Raw genomic sequence first — 19,598 nt, 5'->3', positions numbered from 1 at the left:
TTGACTCATGCCATTTGATTTGCAGGTTGGTAGCATTTGTGTTTTGATCTCAGTTTCTATTGCTGCATGGGTCTGAGGCTGTAAAAGAAAAACAATAAAAGCATTTCTTTACTCTTCAAAGGGATGATACAGCCCATTCCTTTCCTGATCATGCTCTTTTGCCAAATTGATCTGGCCTTGGTGTCTCTGACCAGTGAAGCTCTGCACTGTGACTCTCAAAGTTGCTATCCAGAGCCAAAGGGCACTTTGAAGGCACAAAGCCAGGTGGGGCTGGGCGGCTTGCTCCGGGATCACAGAGAAGGCATCTCCGCATGGGCTAGGCGTAGGCACTCCTGGGCACTCATCCATTGCCTGGGAATTGGCACTGAAGCACAGTGTTTTGGCGGGCGGGGTGCCGCAGTTTTCACTGGGTAGGTGACTTAGGGAGGTGTGTGTGAGGACAAAGAGCGACTGCTTGTAGACTCCTAGAGATAATTTGGAGGTAGAGTTGGGAAGAAAGAGCAAAGGTGGAAAAAAAGCACTCAGAGAAGCAGGAAAGTTGAGTCCTATTTAGTGTGCCCTCCCGCACGATCCTCATTTTTGTGGATAACCCAAAGCAACTCATAATTCAGCCTGATGTCTATGCCTCTAGTTTTCAAGAAAAAGCTTTTGCTAATGCTTACTGTAAATTGAGGGGGTGGCTTCAGAGATGTTTTCTGAAGAACAAAAACTTTTGCAGATTATTTCCATAGCATACCAGTGCAGTTAACAACTTTAAATAACCTTATTCATTCATTCATTCATCAGGCATTTATTGAGCACCTACTATGTGCCTGATACTGTATTTGGTGCTGAGATATAGAGGAGAAATATTCTTTGTCCTGAAAAAGCATACAGTCTGACAGGGAAGTAAGCAACTACAACCATGTATGGATAGATGGATAGTATTGTCACATTGACTCAAGCCCCACCAATTTAGAAATTATCATAATTTGGGGGAAGGACTGTATTTTGCGGTAGTCCAGAAAATAGGTTTTCTAAGCAAACTAAAAGAGAAAAGATGAAAGCATTGATGATCATTCCCCTACCTAAAAGTAAAATTACTTAAAGAGCCATAAAAGCATCCACTAACATGATATAGCAATGAAAACAGAATCCCACTTTGATAAGCAGATGAGGTATCAAAACATTCACCTAAGAAGGGCAAGCACCTGACTTCACTGTTGCCATATGCGTTGTGGGGAATGGGATCTATAGGAAGGAAAAGTGAACAGAAAGTATGAAGGTAAATGCTAATACATTAAGGAGCATGTCCTAAGCCAAGAAAGGGATAAATGAGTAGCCATGGCGATGAGACAGTGACTTCAGTGAATCAGTGTAGTGCAAACTGCTATAACAAGTAACCCTCAGTATCTCAGTAGCTTAATAAAATTCAGGTTTATTCATAATTTGTATAATATCCAAAGTTGGTTTGTCTTCATTGGTGGGTATCTCCTCTCCTCGCTAGAGTTCAAGGGTCCAGGCTCCTTCTGTCTTATGAATCTACCTAATCTTCAGCATGTGGCTCCTAAGGTCTCAAGAACATGAAGGATAATGTGTGGGAGGTTTTTATGGGCTGTGCTGGAAGTGGTGCAAATCACTTCTGCCCACATCCTACTGCTAGAACTCAACACATGGCCACACCCCACTGCAAGGGAGGCTAGGAAATGTAGTCTAGCTGTGTGCCCAGGAAGAAGAGGAAATGACTTTGATAATCAGCTAGGCCAGATTGCCAGGCTGAGCTGGAGGAAGAGGTCATTCCACTAAAGGTCAGTTTGGACATATGGACAGTGACCCTCTGGCTCCCTTACTTTGGTGTCTCTGATGCCTGGTTGAGAATCTCAGGCCTTCTGGGTCATTAGGGATCCACCGTCATTTCCTCCATGCCATGCGTCCCACTAGCCTTGCTTTGTCTCTCGTCCCCATTTTATCTTATCAAGTGCTTACTACTACCTGATTACATCCTTCCTTATTAATTTACCTACTTCCTGGCATTCTTCCTACCTGGATATAAGTTCTACAAAGACAAGGATTGTGTCTCTAATGTCCACCACTGTATCCCAGTGCCTAGCATAGTGCCTGGCACATGGGAGGTCCTTAATCACTCATTGCTCCATGAATGAGTGAAACAACTGGGCCATGGGAGTCTTGAATAGCTTCATGGAGGAGGTGCAACTTGGGCCAGGTGTTGAATAGAATTTATCTGGGAGGAAAGAGATCAGGGAAAGAAAGGAAATAGATTAAAAGGAGACAGAAAAGGCCCCAAGACGTATAGACTGAACCATTTATACAGTTGAGCCATATCCATTCAACCCACATAGTTGAGCTCCTGTAACACATAGGTCAGTGTTCTAGACTGTTGCTTAGCTAGAGGATGCAAAAAATACACAATAAGGCCCATCACTATCCTCAAACAGGTTGTGCTGAGCTTTGCTTTGGGGGCAACTAAGATACGTCTGGTTATATAGCAGGTCCCTCATCCTGGCCACCAGGGCTTTCCACTGAGCGACTTCAGTCTCCCTTCCTGGGATGACCATAATCTTCCCACATGGACATCTGCTCCTGTGCAGAGCAGTGGTGTGAGTTAGAAAGTAAGATAGTGAGGCAGAAAGTAGTGTGGGGCTGTGGAATCAGATGTACTCACTTCAAGTCCTAGGTCTAGCATTTATAAACTTTGGGCCCTTGGGCAAGTTTCCTAACCTCTCTGCACCTATTCAGTATATTGCAGATAATCAAATGTGCTTCCTGGGTTTATTGGGGGAACCAAATGAGATTACCTCTGTCAAGAGCCTAACCAAGTGCCCAGTTCACACACAGGCTCACCAAGTGGTGGTGTCTCCCTCCTTGATGGCCCCTAACCTGCCCCTCTCTGCCTCACACAGCTCCTGGTCCAGCCGCAGAGAGCTTCTCCTGGGACTCACACTGACTCTTTTCAGCCTTCATACTGGGTTGCCTCATAGGAACTGTCAATATTCACATCCTTTTTACCTCAAAATGGATATGGTATATGGTTCTTTTCCAGCAATTGTATGTGGTTCTCTTCCAGCGTTTTCCAACTTCGCTGCTAATCCTATCCATCAGCCCTCCTCCCACTTCATACCTCTTCCCTATACCCCTTCCTGCGCCACAGAGCATTTCTGTTGAACCTGTATGGCACTCTGTGCCTCTCTCAGGGTACACACTTGATCCCATGTGGGATTATCACCTAATCTGTCTAATGTAGCTACGAGGTTATAAATTCCCAGGGGCACCGATGGTTTCTCTTGCTCCTTAAAGTACGACTGCACAATACCTTGAACTTAATAAGAGGTGACACATTCTATTTTCCAGACCCAAGTGTGATTAGACAGGAACTCCAGTACACTTGGAGGGACTAGGGTTGAAATCTGCTGGTGAGCCTCGGAACCATGCCACCCAGCACTGGGGCCCGAGGCCCTTGTCCTCTAATGTGACCCTCTAGAATCAGTTGCCTGCTTTAACTTTTTTCTCTCTTCTCCTCTCACTTCTGACTGCCTCCTTAGCAACTCAACCTGAGAAGAGAAACAAGACAAATTCCTTGAACATGGGAGGGAGAAATAAGGTGTCATTTATCTATTTTGAAAGATTATTGAAGTTTTTGGATCCTCATTTGCTTATTTAAGAGCTATTTATCAGTTTCATATGGTTCAGTGTAGTCTTGGTATTTGGGCTTATTCACAGTTGTTCGTAGGTGAAGTGGCCTGATCCCTGTGTGTGGTGCACTCACCCAAATGCTTGGTAGAGAGATGGCTATGCATAGCTTCTGACGGGCCTGTGGCCTTCAGTATATTCTGTCATTGCTTATGGAGTTTCTATCATAGGCTCTGGATTCAAAAATGGCTAGTTAATTTCCCTTTTCCCTGCAGGTGCCAACATATGTGTTTGATCTCTGGGATAGATGCCAAGACCTCCAGGCTTGATTTTTCAAGTCTTCTGGAGATCAAAGGCTCTCCTCATCACCACATGGGTTTCTCTGTGCTGTTATTCAACAAAGCCAATCCAGCTCCTCCAAGGGCCAGTGGCAAAGTTCCCAAGAGAGAAGGGAGGAAGAGAAGGAACTCCCAGATTTCTAAATATTGCAACCCATGGGGCAGATGAGTATAAGGGCAAGAAGGCATGTATTATTTTCTCAAGCTACAAATTAAAAATACAGAAATTTTAGATAGATTCACTTATTTATGAACTAGATCCACCTGAATGGGCTGGCCAGGAATTTCTCAGTTTTGTTTTTATGTACCCAGAAGAATACACAGGACCTTAACAATCATTGTATTCAACACCTTCAGTCATTTCATGTGAGTTTTAAACAAAGTACTCCATCCCCAGTAGAAAATATCCTAAAGACAAAAGAAAAACAGAAAGGAATCTAAAACTGAATTGAGTTGTCTTACTGTAGTCATTTTGAGACTGTTCAAATAAGAAATTGTGCCACTGTCATTAAGAATCAAGATTTTCAGCCTAAGAGAAAAGAGATCAATTATAAAATCAAGACACCTAAAACCTGTAATCTTAGATTTGAATTGGAAATAGCAGTTTGAACTCATGATTTAGCTTCACCTTCTGAAACTTACATATTCTCTAGCTCTATTGAAGAATCCTAGAGTCAATGACAACCCAGCAACAATGAATACCCCTGGCATGCAGAATGTGGTCTCTTAAAGCTGTTCCCTTTGAGGGGAGTCAGGGCTTCTTGGAGAAAGGGCTGATTCCAGGTCCAGGGCAGCAAACATGCAAGATGAACCGGAGATATCTTATCATACCTGAAACTCTGAGGAGGAAACAGACCTTGAGAGGTCCAACTCTAATGCCACACAGGAGGTAGGACCCTAGGAATAGCCGGGGTGCCTGATCCATGCCCCTGAGGAAGGCAGCCTCCTCCAGACAGGCCTCCAAGCCACAGCCCTCTCAGCTAACATCCTAACAGAATCCAGAGCTGACGAGGATTCCTCACTGCCACACTTGAGGGATTTTGACAACAAATCCATTTTGAGCTATTTTGGCATTGGGGAACTTTTAAAATTAGCCAGCAACACAATCAAGACATCCCACATTTGAAATGCACATGTTTGTGTGCAGTGAGGATTACATTCCTAAATCCCCCAAGACTATTGGTGCCCTGACCTTATTCCCTCACCCTTATCACTTCAGTGCACAGAAGCCTGATTTATAGCTCCCAGGGACTGCATTTGTTGTCTGAGGGCTTTCTCTGGCCAGGGAGCCTGCTTTTCTAGAAGTACCAGGGAAATACTGCTCTGGTGCCTAGGCAGTCCTCAACCAGTGACTGACAGGAAGTGGTAGATAAATACCCCAACTGCCTCGCCTCTAAAGTGTGTGTTCCGCACTGACTCCCAAAGGATCCAGCCCCAGTTACCCATAGTGCTCGAGAGTGCACCCTTTATTGGCTTTCTTCCCTTCCTTTTCTCACTTCCCCCAATACCTCCTATTGGCAGCTTCCTGGAATTACCTCCTAACTAAACGTGGACCTGAACTTTTGTCTCAGTGCCTGTCCTGGGGAAACCCAAACTCTTCATTCTCTGAGTCTGTCTTCCATGGGCAAATAGAGAGGGAAAAAGCCACTATCCATGGAGAGTGGGCCTCCCTTGGTATCGCTGCAGACTCAGCTAGACTAAAGCTAACTGAGTCACAAGAGAACACATCTTTTCTGACCAGATTCAATATATCATGCATTAGGTGTTCCCCACTCATATAGCTCATGCCTTGTCTTTTATAGAGAGCACAGAACTCATAAATGTCTAGGCTTTTGGAGTGGAAAGGTCCTTGGAAAATAATTCCTTTTGGCTCGCAGGCTCATGTATTTATAGCTTCTTTGTTGGCCCAATAAAGGGCATTACTTCTCCTCTACCTACAAAGATACTAATTAGCAAATAATAATTCTAAGTAAGTGCAGTAGAGGTGGTATGTGGGGCCTTTTGCAAGTATTTTTAAATTTTCCACCGTCACTGATGATCTCTAAGTAAAATTTAAAAGCCTAATCTCTACCTAGGAGATTTATTAGTATATATAATTGGGTGTCACGTGCTAAATACCTTATTGCTTCACAATTTAAACAAGCCAAGGGCATCTGTCCAAGAAGACAAGGGGCTCCATGCATGCACCATATTGGAAACAACCCTTTCCTCTTACATCCAGTGACTGTGTGCAATGTCTCCTGAAACAGAAGGGTGACTTTCACATGCATTTTCTGACCTGCGTCTCCCATTCCAACTCTACTTTCTTCCCTGGAATGTCAAAGGTGCCCGTGTTCATGACATCACATCTGTAGTTTGAGCAGAAATGAAGGGACTTTAAAACCCCATATTCATCTTTGTGGGCAGAGTGCCTTCCTTGCTCTCCATTTTCCTGCTTGAATTTCAAGGAAAGCTGAGTACCTACCAAAGGATGATACTCATGTTCTTCCCTGCAACCAACCTCAGCTGGTTCTTTGCAAATAGTGAAAATAGATTTGTGACATTCACCCTTTTCTAAATCTTGGAAGTATTTCTTAACTCTCCATTTGGTTCTCCTGAAAGATCAAATTCCTTATTTCTGATCAGTGTTATCTTTTCTCCACTGAAACCTGTTTGCAAACTTGTAAAACTGCCCTTGTCTCTTTAAGGGGTGTGAGGCTGGTGAAGCAAGTGTTGAGCCAAGCTCCCTTCCCTGCCCCCCTCTGATTTAAGCTCAGGCACCCATGCCTTGAAAACTGGAACAAATGTGTCACTTCTTGATGATGGGCTGGTCATTTTCAGTCCAGATTGCTGGAAGGGAAGCACTTTACCACCAAGAACATGATGTCCTTTCTGGCAAAGCTAACCTTGGGATTGACCTAATTATTAAATTGAGCTATTCAGATAGTTTTTGTAGGGCAAAACAGCTGAATATCACTAATTTAATATTGTTCACCCTAATACCTACCTTGTTGCCTTGGTCTCTCATTCCTTAAACTAGTGCTGCTCAACATGTGGTCTGCTGACTGGCAGCGTCAACCTCCCAGGGGAACGTGTTCTTTGCTCACTTGGCTGAAGTGCTTCTGGAATCCTAAAATAAAAATGGCTGATTTCTTGGAGAACAGATGAGAAGTGTTTTGGGTTTTTGTTTTGTTTTGGAAGTACAACCTGATAGGTAGCAAATAACGACTAAGAGAGATGAAAGGTGAAGCGACCAGGCTGAACAATTGCCAAGGGAAGTGTGTGGGTCAGGAGACCTGAGCTTTGGTGTTGCCTCTGCCAAAAATCAGCTCTGTGATCTTGGGTCACATCTTCAAATCTTGGCTTTCCTCATCAGTCCATGAGAGGGGTGGCCTAAACAGTAGCTTTCAGTGTGTTGACTGCTACCCAGAGCCAGAAACACATTTTTACCAGCACGCACACACGTGACAGAAACAGTAGCTTCACAAAACAACACTACAGGGAGCGCATTTGGTATTTTCTATTCTACTCTATTCTGTTTCATTGTCTTAAAAATGCTAGTCTTGACCTGCTGAATGGATTTCACAATCCACTGCTGGGTCATGCCCTATGGTCTGAAAAAACACAGAACTCCATAATTCCCGAGGTCCCTCCCAGCAGTAGAATTCAATGATTCTGTTAGATGCCTAAAGGAATTTTCTTAAAACAATAGCTGAGCTGCAACAGATGGCTATGTGCTTACATTCTGGAGGAAGTGCGTGGTGTAGAACATGGCAGCAGAGTGACCTAAAGATAAACCCATAAATTATAAGCCACTTCTGAGAATGTATAGTGCTGCGGCTCTGAGAGCGACTTGGGACAATTAGCATCTCCACGTCATTACACTGAATGCTGCCCCAGTAAACCAGTATCAGACACTGGAGACATGCAGCTTGTCAGAGAGAAAAAAGGCTCCCTGATTGTGGGCAACCTTCTTTCTAGTTTCCAGATTGTAAGGTCCCCCAAAGAGTGATCTCTAGTGGCCTCATCTCTGTTTACACTTCACTCACCAAGAAGACAGGCAAATAAAGAAACAAGAACCTTCGAGAGCTCCAGACTGTCCTCTTTTGAACTGTGACCTCCCCCCAATCATGGCCTCTTGGTCTTCGTTTGTTCGCAGGCCAGGAAAGGGTACGATACGTAGTGAGCAGGGACATGGCAAGGGCGTTATCCTTTCACTGGACTCTCAGAACCGCTCCAAGAAGCCTCTAAGATTGCCACTGCACAGAGCAGGGCACAGAGGCCCAAAGAGTTCAGTCACTTGTTCTGGATCCATTGCTGCTGTGATGAACCCCCATCTTGCCAGCCCAGAGCTCAGGGTCTTTCCCCAGTGCATCTGCTATCGCTCGAATGCAGAGCCCATCTCTTATTCTGCATCATGCAACCTCACTTATCCTGATGACTGGTAGAAAACGGAGGCATAAGCGGAGCAGGACAGGACTCAGAGAGTAGAGAGTCCAAACCCTCATTTGTAAAGATGGGGAACTGGATCCTGGGAAGGTTCCATGACTTGCACGAGAGTGCAGAACTGCAAGTAGAACCCATGCCTCCTGTGGTCTTTCCACGGGATGTCCGACATGAACACAGCAACAACAGTAACAGCAATAATTAAACAGTACTCGTAGTATGAAGCATCATTTTGTTTTAGAAGTTGGGGAAGTATTTCTAGAGGAAAAATCGTTCTAGATCCTTTTAGTGTATAAATAAATACACAGACATTTTCTGTTCCGTGGTGCTGGAATGTTTCAGGACACTGGAACTTGTCAGAAGGCCTCGATTTGTCTCATGCTGAGGGGTCCACACTGGATGCTTTGTCCACAGTGGAGAACGAGTCTGAATTATTGTGGTTCTACAGAAAAGGCAGTCCAGCAGGGACAGACTAGGAACCTGGCTCTGGTGTCAGGCTGCTCCACAAGTGGCAGGAACCTCAGTGCTCCTCACCCTGCTCCCTCCTCCACACTGCCAAACAGAGTGGGCAAGGGGCTGGTTACCAAGGAAGGAAGGGCAGGCAGGAATAATGGTTGCACTTGGTGAAATCCCATCCCTCCCTACGTAGCTCCCTAACAGATCTGAGAGCCCAGGCAGCAGCAAGAGAGACCCTGAGAAGATTTCTGTTTTGCTTACCAAGCTGATGACAGCTGAGGATTGGCTTCAGCATAGCAGGGACCTGGGGAGCAAATTGGCGACATATCTGTGACACTGACTCTTTCAGATGCTCATTAATATATTAATGTGCTAACACATTCCCTGCTGCTTTCTGTCACAGGGCATCAGAATGGATGGTTTGTGGAGAGCTATGTTCCTGGCAAGGAACCCTTGTCATGGGGGTGGGTGTGATGGGCGGAAGGGAAGGAAGGAAGGTTAATTAGATTGGATGTGGGTAGTCTGACCTGTAGGCACTCTAAGAACATTTAAAAATCCAAAAGGCAGTTCCATTTCTGAATCACTCTGCACATCTTTCTGAAATTTTCACCACACATAGCATTCAGACTTTGATTTCAGCTGCCACCTTACCCCTTTTAAATTCTGGAAAGCCTGAGAGAAGGCAGAAGGAACAGCATGTGGAGAGAGACAGTGGCAGGGGTGGAGACTTGAGGTACAGAGGCTTGGAAGCCAGGCCAAGAATAAGCATTTTGCACTCTTCCTAGGGCTAATCAAGCTTTAAGGGAGTGAGAAGTTCATGAGGCCAGGCCAGAGAAGGCAGTATTAAATAAGTACCAACCCTAGCAGGACAGAAGCTTAGGGCAAGATTATTCTTCCCCCTGATTTTCATCCCTTCCCAATAGTTCCTAAACATGAGCCTCCTCCTGTCCTTAGAAATGGGCCTGGCCTTCCCAAGAGAGTGGCAGCCGCTAGTTTTCCTCAATTTCCAAGTCATTTCATTTCAGATGAACCCAGCGACCAGATCTGTGCTTTCAATATATCACTCTGAATCAAGGTCCAGACAATTCCATTATATCCGGAGTTTGACAGGGGAATGAACTAAGTTCGGTCTATAAAGACTTTTCACTGCCCTGTGGACATTTCCTATAATGGTATTCTCTTTCAGCAGTTTGTTTTTATGGTGTCTGTTTGTATATCTGGAATTTGACAAATCTCCTGGGCACTTTCTGAAAGATTCACTCAGTTCTTGGTTACATCTAGTCCTATGGATGATGCAGACAGTAGCAGTTCTGAATCTTTTGATTTTGAGAAGTACTGGATACTTTTTATGTGGCAGACGGCCTACTCTACACCTGCCCCCAGTCAGCCTTAGTTTAGTATTGGTCTGGGAAAGAGCAGCAGCTTGGAAGCCAAATAGAGATGATTTCTAGTCCCAGATCATCCATAGGCCAGGTGTATGAGACTTTGGAAATTTATGTATTTCTCTGATACCTGTTTCCTTAGCTGTAAAATGGGAGCAATACTTTATAATCTTTGGGTTGTGTGAAGATACCATGAACGTAATACACGCGACGTACAGCTTGGCATATAGCCCGAGCTCTCTGGGAGAGCCTATAGTTGGACAGGAGAAATGGTACACCCACGTAACCTTTTTTCTGCTGTAGGGAATAAAAATGAGACATATTACCCTATTTCCCATTGTAATCCAAGCCATTACATACCCCTTTGTTGAAGAGCAATAACAAAGGGAGAAGAGGACAAGTACCAGGCAAGGCAAGCAACTGGCTCTAGGGAAGTAGTGGGAGGGTGTATTAGGAAATAGCGGGAGGGTGTATTAGTTGTCTGTGATTGCGTTAACAACATATCGCAAATTTAGCAGCTTAAAATACCACCCGTTTACTATCTTGCAGGTCTGGGCTCTGGACACAGGTTCACTGGGTCCTCTGCTCAGGGTCCCACTGGGCTGCAGTCAAGGTTTGGGTTGGGGCTGAGTTCTCATCTGAGCCCTGGGGGCTCCTCCCAAGCTCAGTGGTTGTGGGCAAAATGCAGTTCCTTTGAGTTGCAGAACTGAGGCCCTCGCTCCTAGAGGCTGTTGCCATTACTTGCCACACAGCCTTCTCTCCAGTGTGGCAGTTTGTTTCTTCATGGCCAACAAGAGAATGTCTCTGCCGCTTTTTGTCTTTTTTTTTTTTTTTTTTTTTTAAAGCTCAGCTGATTAGGCGAGATGAACTCAAGAAAATCATCTCCCGTTTGATGAACTCAAAGTCAACTGAGTAGGGATCTTAAACTTCCCATTGCCATATAATGTAATAGAATTCACAGGTTTCACCTCCCCTCAAGCTGGTGGGGGACTACATAGGGTACATACAGGAGAGGACAGGTGTCTTGGGGGCTATCCTAGAATTCTGCCTACCACGGCGGCGGGGGAGGGCTGGATGTATCTGAATAAGCAGAGGAGAAACCTCCTTGCTGCACTTTGTATCATTTTTATGAGAACAAACATTACTGGGAGTACTAAGACCACTAGCTTTCAAGGCTGAGCCATGGTGTAATTGTTAAACAGGGAAGAAAGGGGGGCAGGGTGAACCTGAAGATGTGGGACAGTTTTGCAATAAATGGCAGTAGTGCAATGAGCTTACGAATGACTTACCAACTTTCGTTGAACTGTTGCTTAGAGAAAGGAATAGATTTTTTTTTAAGAAGGAAAATGGGAGTTTTCCCTGGAAGAGCTCCATTAGTGCCTGTATGTCTGCCTCCAGTGGACACATACTAGTTAATGCTCTGTAACCAAAGGACAAAACTGAGAGCAAAGGGATTAAAGAGTTTTCCTTCCCTTCCTCGTCTAAGAGATAAACACAATTGTGGCAACTGATGAGTGAAATGTTCACCTGCTAATGCATGGCAGAAATCCATTATAGCTTGTCAGCAGATAAAGAAAAAGACTACATGGGGAGAGGTGAGGATTCCGAGCCCTGAAGGCTGTCACTGAGAGAGCCGGTTCTTCCCAGGAACCACGTCCTGGCTGCCTGTGTTGGAACTCCTGTGTTAGTCTTTGCATCTGCAAATCCACAGTCCTGAGCAGCAGGCCGAGTTCTGCAGCCCAGAAACTCAGCACTGGCTTGCCCAGTAGGAACAGTAAGAATGTTTTGGGCATCAGCAAAGCAGTGGTACCAAAAAATGCTTTTTTTCAAATAACTTTATATTTTATGTTTAATAGTGAGGAAAGAGAATTTTACAGAACTTCTTTACATTTATTTTATGATTGCTGATTTATGCTTTAATTTGGGACTCCCTACTGCAGAAAGGTGGAGATGGAGGAGTGGAGACTATGATCTTTTTGGTGTTAGGGCCTTTAGAAGTCTAGAGGTCTTGGACTACCTCCAGGAAACGGTACAATAGTAGAACAGAGGAGTCAGCTAGAGGGCTCTTCTCCCAACCGACTGCTTCCAGGCACAATCACATCTAAACCATTTTCACACAGAACCAGAGAACATATACTCCAGGAGGGCAAGGATTCTTGTGTGTTTTGTTCTGTGCTATATCCCAGCACCCAGCACTGTGCCTAGGATGTAAGAGCTATTTGGAAAATATTCCAGGTGTGGATAGATGTTTCCATTTTCAGCAGTCTCTTCCTGCCCACCACCATGTTGCCCATCTCCCTTCATTCACGTAAGATCCCAAGGCATCATCAGATAATGTTTTGTGTTTCTGATATATACCTCATGATAAAAAAATAATCTGAGGGCACTTTTCAAATATACAGAGTACTAGGCCTCTGCAGGAAATTCTGGTTCAGGAAGTCTAGGCTGGAGCCCAGTAGTCTGTTTTTGACAAGCACATCTGATGAGTCTTTTCTTCAGATGAACACTGAGATAAACAGCAGGAGCTTAGCTCTTCCCCATACAAAGATTAAGGTGCCATGGCCACTTGACCTGGTTTCTGAGGGGCTATAAAAGTCTTCTGGTCTATCCCCAAGTCACCTGGGCTCAGCCCTGAATCCTGGTTCCTACTTTCCTAAAGGGATGGGCCTGGGAGAGGAGGTGCTCAGGAGCCCCTCCACTCCTGGAACTGCCCACTGAACTTCTTGGCCTCTTCTTTTCCCCAGGCAAGCTCTCTGTTCAGTACCTTCTCCCAGCTGCCACTAGCACATGAATTCCCACCCACCTCTACTAAGTCTGATAATGACCTTTGTCCTCTTAGATGGCAGTTGACCTCTGCAACCAGGCAGGGGCTGACTTTTTAGTCAGTCACTGAACCAGAGCATTCCTCCGAGGGTGGCTAAATAAAGCCTCTGCCTTCGCATTCCCCGCTACTTGACGCAGGAGAGAAGGGAGGCTCCCATCTAGATATGGCCTGCCCTTTCTACCTCAAGGCCTCCCATGCCTCATGTGAGGCCTGAAGAGGCTGGTTTCTCCCTTAGTGATTCCTCCTAGGTTTTCTTGTCCCCAGAACTCAGTGACCCCTGACTGGTTCACCAAGCACTTACGGTTTCCAAGGAAAGGGTTGAGGTTATAGAGTAAATGACGAAAGAAAAGTGGCTGCCTTTATGCTTGGCCCCATAGAACTCTGCCCTAAAAATACTCTCCCCTACCCAGGAAGATAATTCTGGGATCTCTAACCCTTGGGCCTGAATTATTAGAGATTAAACACCAAGGAAGAAAAAATCTAGGTCAAAGGGAGTAATCTGCTCTGTAGCTGAAGGTGAGAGAATATAATAGAATATTCATGGTTATGGTTGTCCAATAGAATAGCTACCTATAGCTATTTAAACTTAAAGTTTTTTAAAAAAATAAAGTGTTTAATAGCCAATATGGCTAGTGGCTACCATATCGGATGGCATATCACAGAAATTTCTGTTGCGTGGCATTATTTACAAGTACGGAATTGTCCCTTTGACGCTGCCCACGTGGTATTTCTTTAGTATCTTTGGAAATATGTCTGTTTCTATTGGTGGTCCTTGTGATTATGATGCATTATTCTAGGGGAAAAAAAAAAAAGACTACCGAAGACTGCATTAGAAAAGAAAACCAAGGGGCACCTGGGTGGCTCAGTCACTTGTATCCAACTCTTGATTTTGGCTCAGTCATGATCTCAGGGCTGTGGGTTGAGCCCTGCATCGGGCTCCACACTGAGCATGGAGCCTGCTTGAGATTCTTTCTCCCTCTCTGCCCCTCCCCCCACTAGTGCACACACACACTCTCTCTCTCTCAAAAAAAAAATAAAATAAAAATTAAAAAAAAGAAAAAGAAAACCAAAACTAATTGCCATAAATGCAGTACCGGGTGGGGGGAGGAGGATTAATTACCAAAAGGTTGCATTTTCCCCAGTTTTCTTCTATTTCCTTTCTACAAAAGTGTCCTTCCTCCTTTTCCATTTGTCTTTCTGCTTTATCTGTCAAGTACCTTGTTCTGTGTAAGGCTTCCCGGACAAAATGAAATGGTAAGCTGGACTTCAAAAAGAAAAGGATCGGAGAAGAACCAAAAGTCTGTTTGGGGCATAGGAATAAACAGTTGGGCAGAACACACCCAAATCGTACACTGGGGAAAAGGTGGGAAAAGAAGCAGAGGGAGACAATGAGACTGACTGGGAGAACAGGGGTCTGGTCACGATAACAGGTCTGGCAGGTGAAGCCCTCTGGGCCAGTTCTCACTATTCCTGAGGCTGGCGAGCTGCCCAGGTGCTCAGGAGTTCCCCTGTACTGTAATTTCCTAACCAGAATCCTCCTGCTTAGGACCAGCTCTTCCCATGAGAATTTATCTGAAGATAAATTTATCTGACGATCATTCGTAGGTGATCTTTATCCTAGGCTCAGTATGTACATGAAGACCTAGGGCGTGTTTGGGGGAAAGAGGCCTCTTTCCCTGATCTCTTGGATGAGTTGCAAGGACGGTACCCCTCTCCTCACCTGCACTGTCTGTGGTTTCCTCGCTTAACCCCCAGTACCCCTGCAATGGGTTCTTCAGTGCTTGTCCTCTCCCCTAGATGAAACTAGGGAAGCTGAGCAATGCTTCAAAAGATGGCAGGCAACAGAGTTGGCAAGCAAGATAGGTGAAATAATCAGGGTTGGGGGCCAGGGGTCATAGGAGACAGAAAGCAGAGCAAGGGAGAAGCAAAGTTCAGGTGGGCATCAGGAGCAGGTGTGCAGAACTTTAATTCTGAGGCCCTGTGGCCAGAAGACTGGAGCTAGGGTGACCTTTCTGACTCATTCCTGAGGCTTTTCTCTGCATTCTTGGAAGGCAGAACCCCCCCGCCCCACCCCGCCACTTCCCCGCATCCCACTCCCAAGCATGGATGGCCAAGAGTTTGTCCAGGTTGATGAGCGACTGTGTCAGAGAGTGCAAAGAGGTGTGGAGAGAAAGTAAGCTGGTCACAGGCAGATGGTTGGTGTCCTGGGGTCTCCCATCCCTTAGCTTGGGGGCAAAGGTGGTCTCTTTCCATACTGTACGCGACAGACCCTTCTCCAGCCTTGAGTGCGTTCCTAATGTGAACGCAGCGCTCTGGACTTCCACTCCACCCAGACTCCACTCCCATCCCCCACCGCAGGCTCTGCCAGATGCACAATTTAAAGCTTGTGATGTATAACGGCCCATTTCTCTCTCTGTCTTGCAGCCGTCTCCAGCCTGGACATTGAGAGTAAACTGAGCGTATACTACCGTGCCCCATGGCACCAGCAGAGAAACCTCTTCCTCCCGGCCACAAGGCCGCCCTGCGTGGAGGAGCTGCACCACCATGCCCGGCAGAGCCTGCAAGCCCTGCGCAGAGGTAACTGGTCCCCGGCTCGGGGGGCTTTTCGGGGAGAGGACTCAGAGCTTGTCCCATCCAGGGGCTGTTCTTTGTCCCATCAGTTCTAACACCTCACCTTGTTATAGCAACTACTTCGAAATGCTCCCTTTTCTACACGGAAATGAAATTCAGGGGTAATATAACCTGCTTATACATATAATTAGAAATAGCACCATGGTCTAAATATGATAATAAAGAGAATTTAAAAGGAAATGTATAATATTTGCAACATACAAACACCTGGGCATGACTACACTAAAAGACATCATAAAGCAGTCAGATGTTTGTGCCTATCAAAAGTAGGTTTGGATTAAGTCAAGAGAATCAGAAGCCATTCTGAACAAAAAGTAGAGGGAAATGAAGGAGAGTTAAGGGGCAGGAGGACACAACCATCAAAACTGGTGCATTCTGCATACATTAAACATGAGCAAAAAAACCACAGGGAAAAAAAAACAACAACAAAAAGAAAACCCTTTGGGTTATAATTAAAAGAGAATTAGGTTTGACTCAGAAATAGGTTCTAGGCTTTTCCCTGACAAGAAATGCTGGTAGAACACAGGTGGAACCTAGGGCACTATTTGTTTATTCAGGACCCTCCTGTGCCTTGTAGGACAGCTGTCATCCTTGGCTCTCGCCTAGTCATCTAACAACCAGAACCTCCCTCGGGGGATGTGCTCCTGTCGAGAACCGATGATCAGGTCCATTCTACAGTGGAGCACGTGGAGGCCTAGAGAGGTCAGAAAACTTGCTCAGGGTCACATACCCCATTAGGCAGAGTTCCAAGAACCCGATCCAGGCTTCCAGACCCCCAGCCAGAGCTCTTTTCCTCCTCACCATACGGTGTCCTAGGAAAATAAATATTTCTCTTTCTCTTTCTCTCACAGTCCTGAAAAAGCCAGAGATAGACACATAGCAGGCAAGGTAGAAGGTAACAGCCTTCTCTTACTTTCCAGTGGCTTAAAACCATTGTAGTTAGGACAAGGAGATTAAAAACTGGCATCACCCTTTTAGAGCCCCCTAAGTTGGGTATCAGAAGTTGGCACACCAGCTTTTTTGGTCTTTAGATTTTTGATGTGGAGACAGATGGTATCTGTACATTCGGTGCCTTTGTTCCAAATTCCCTATGCTCCTTTAAGGAATAGTATTTTCCAAAAGTATTACTATTAAAAAAAAAAACCACACATTTTATTATCACTATGAGGATGGAGAAATGACACATTTGTTTTCAACTTATTTTCTTCCACATGTTTATGACTTTTCCCTTTCTCCATATCCCATCTTCTCCCCCCTTTAACAAAAGAATTAACCTACTAATATCCCTAATGCAACTGTTTCTAAAAACTCGCCTTGGTTATTGGTAGCAGATACTGTGACACCTATAATAGTGATGACCAATATCCTCTAGAAGTATCTCTGGCATTCTTACTATTCACTTGGATTTTTTAAATTGAGTCACTTCGATTTTGTAGTTGGCTAAAAAGTCCTTCTTTACCAAATTTTTAGTGCAAGCCATCTTCTGGAAATTTTCCTTAACATACTCACCGTTCCTTTGCAGCCTTGATAACCCTTCCCATAATATCCTTTGCATCTTCCCAGTCGTGCCACTTATAAGCTTATATCATCACTAACCTCTTATAGGCCTGTCTTCCACCATTAATCCATGAGCAACTCAAGAGCTCTGGATGGTGTCTTATTAATTTTTTTATTCAAATCACTTAGCATGAACCTGACATAGAGTAGGTCCTCAATGAATGTGTGTGTAAGTAAATCAAATTCTGTAGAAAACTGCTTGAGCATTGAGGGCATAGAATGATGACACAGGAATCTGATCATTCTCACTAGATACTTTCTCTGATCCCATCATCAGAGAGCTTGAGTTACGTTAGCCCTTTAGACATAATTATTTTTATCCTTTTATTATTATTCATAAGTCATCCCTGATTAGATTTTTCCAGATGCAACCAGATAACATTAAGCTGCTTGTAAGCGATCACATTTCACTGCGTTGTCGGGTTTGGACTTAATGACAGAACTGAGGAACAGCAAGTGCCGATATCAATTTTCTCAGAACTTCCTCCTGGGGGCTGAGGGAGGGATATAATGCCTCCTGGGGTTTTAGAAGGAAGACTGTGGAGCTGCATCTTGTCCTCCACAGACTGGCTTTCTTTGAGGTTGTCTCAACAGCAAATCTTGGGTGTAGTAGTTTTAATAGCACTGCAGAGAGCCATAAACAGGAATTATAGGCATCATAGAATTAAAAACATGCAGTGTGGAATTAAAATTAGAAAGTGACTTTTTTTTTTAACCTTGTCCAAGAAACAGTAGCTTAGCCGTGCATTCATCAGAATACCACTTCTGCCATCTGGTGGCCATAACTAACACCAGACAACGGCCTTGCTCGGCAGATGCCGCAGTGAGCTTCCCTGGAGGTTCTCTATTTGGACAGCTGGAAGGTCCTGGCTTCCACCAGGACTGAGTGGATAATGAAGCCCAGACAAGTAAAGCTGCGGTGGCAGCAGCGCTGTGCTCTTTTTGGAGGTGAGGCTCTAAGGAGCGAGCTGGGGGGACTGAGATCAGAACCTAGAAATTGGCTGCTTTCAAGATCTGCTCAGTAGCAAACCCCTCAGCAAAGCCTACTGAGGCCCCAGCATCGTGCTAAACCTGGGATTCAGAGAGCAGTAACTAACATCTGGTCCCTGTCCACAGGGAATGCCTGTCTGGTGAAGGAGACAGGCAAGTAACCAGGTCATTTCAGCACAGTGCTATGGGAGCTCAGAGGAGAGGCACTGATCATGCCATGGAGCTTCAGAGAAGGCTTCCCAGAGCAAGTTACACCTCATGGGATTTTGAATTATTTAGAATCTGATTCCTCTTTTTTTCCCCTTTTTCTTGGCAATTCTTTATACTCAGAGCCAATAATGGCTTTAAGTGATGCCACTGTTCATGTTTGTAAGACAGGGAGAGAGATTACTAAGTGGCTATAAAGAGATATTTATATTTTCTTTCAAGTTTCAGGGCTGAGGTCTAAGTTCCACTGGTCTAAAGGAATAAGGACCAAAAGTCTACTGCAGTTTTAGACTCTAGCAGATGAATGTTCTCCCCACCACACCGCCAGAAAAAAGTATTATTAGGGAGCTATTAATCTAGCCTGCCTCCTTCCAGCCTAGGGCAAATGAAAGAGAGATTTAAGAAAGTGTAGGAAGGGAGCAACTAAATGGGAAATTGAGTTCATGTCTCCCTCCCAACTCCCTTCCTCCAACCTCTTCCTAACCAGTGACACCTGTATTCTACTCCTCGTCATGAATTTTAAAATGTAACTTTTTCCTTGTGCTGCCCATTTAGAAAAGCCCACTGTTTGCTTGCAGAGAAAAAAGGGGGCGGCACTGGAGGTAGACACTTTAACAAGGAAGACATTTATCTCAAAAGGGATTTCTGATAAACACTGGCTGTGGCGGCAGTTCAGCACAGACTATCTGTACGGTGACTTTGTATCTTGGTTAGACGAGGAGGCCCCAGGCATGAGCGTGAGCTGCATTTGCAGGCAGGGCGGCCTTTACTGTGGCCAGTGTGTTGGGCAGGGTGTGCTTTGTAGCTCACTGAAACACCCAGAAAGCTAAACTGTGCTCTTGGGTTCTCAGTGATTCTTGTTAATGAAGTCAGGACCACTTTATCCCACAAACAGAAATCTCTTGGCTTTCCTCAGAGGTAGCTTTATTCTTAAATCAGACAACTGTCATCATTGGGATTCCTTTACTTTCTCGAGGAGCCTAGGATTTCAAAGCCCTCTGAGTGTTAGGCATGACAGAGCTTAGACGGCTGCAATGGTGTGCTGGTCACAGGCTCTCTAGAAAAGAAAACATAGATAAATAAGTAGATAGATGGCAGGAAGATAAAAGCCCTGATGTGTAACACCCACTAATTTCTGTGATGTAAATATCCCCACCGTGG

At 44.9% G+C, this 19,598-nt stretch overlaps 1 protein-coding gene across 2 annotated transcripts in view; it reads left to right on the top strand.

Annotated features, from left to right (window-relative positions):
* Positions 1 to 19,598, top strand: part of NHS (NHS actin remodeling regulator) — a 346,305-nt gene that overhangs the window by 278,152 nt on the left and 48,555 nt on the right. For both annotated transcript variants that reach the window (XM_044911563.1, XM_021683785.2), the window contains exon 2: positions 15,477 to 15,629. In XM_044911563.1, the coding sequence (XP_044767498.1) occupies positions 15,477 to 15,629 (153 nt within the window). The remainder of the gene's footprint in view (positions 1 to 15,476; positions 15,630 to 19,598) is intronic.

Source organism: Neomonachus schauinslandi, chromosome X (assembly GCF_002201575.2).
Source record: "Neomonachus schauinslandi chromosome X, ASM220157v2, whole genome shotgun sequence".
NCBI lineage: Eukaryota > Metazoa > Chordata > Mammalia > Carnivora > Phocidae > Neomonachus > Neomonachus schauinslandi.
This window is presented reverse-complemented; position numbering and strand designations above follow the sequence as displayed.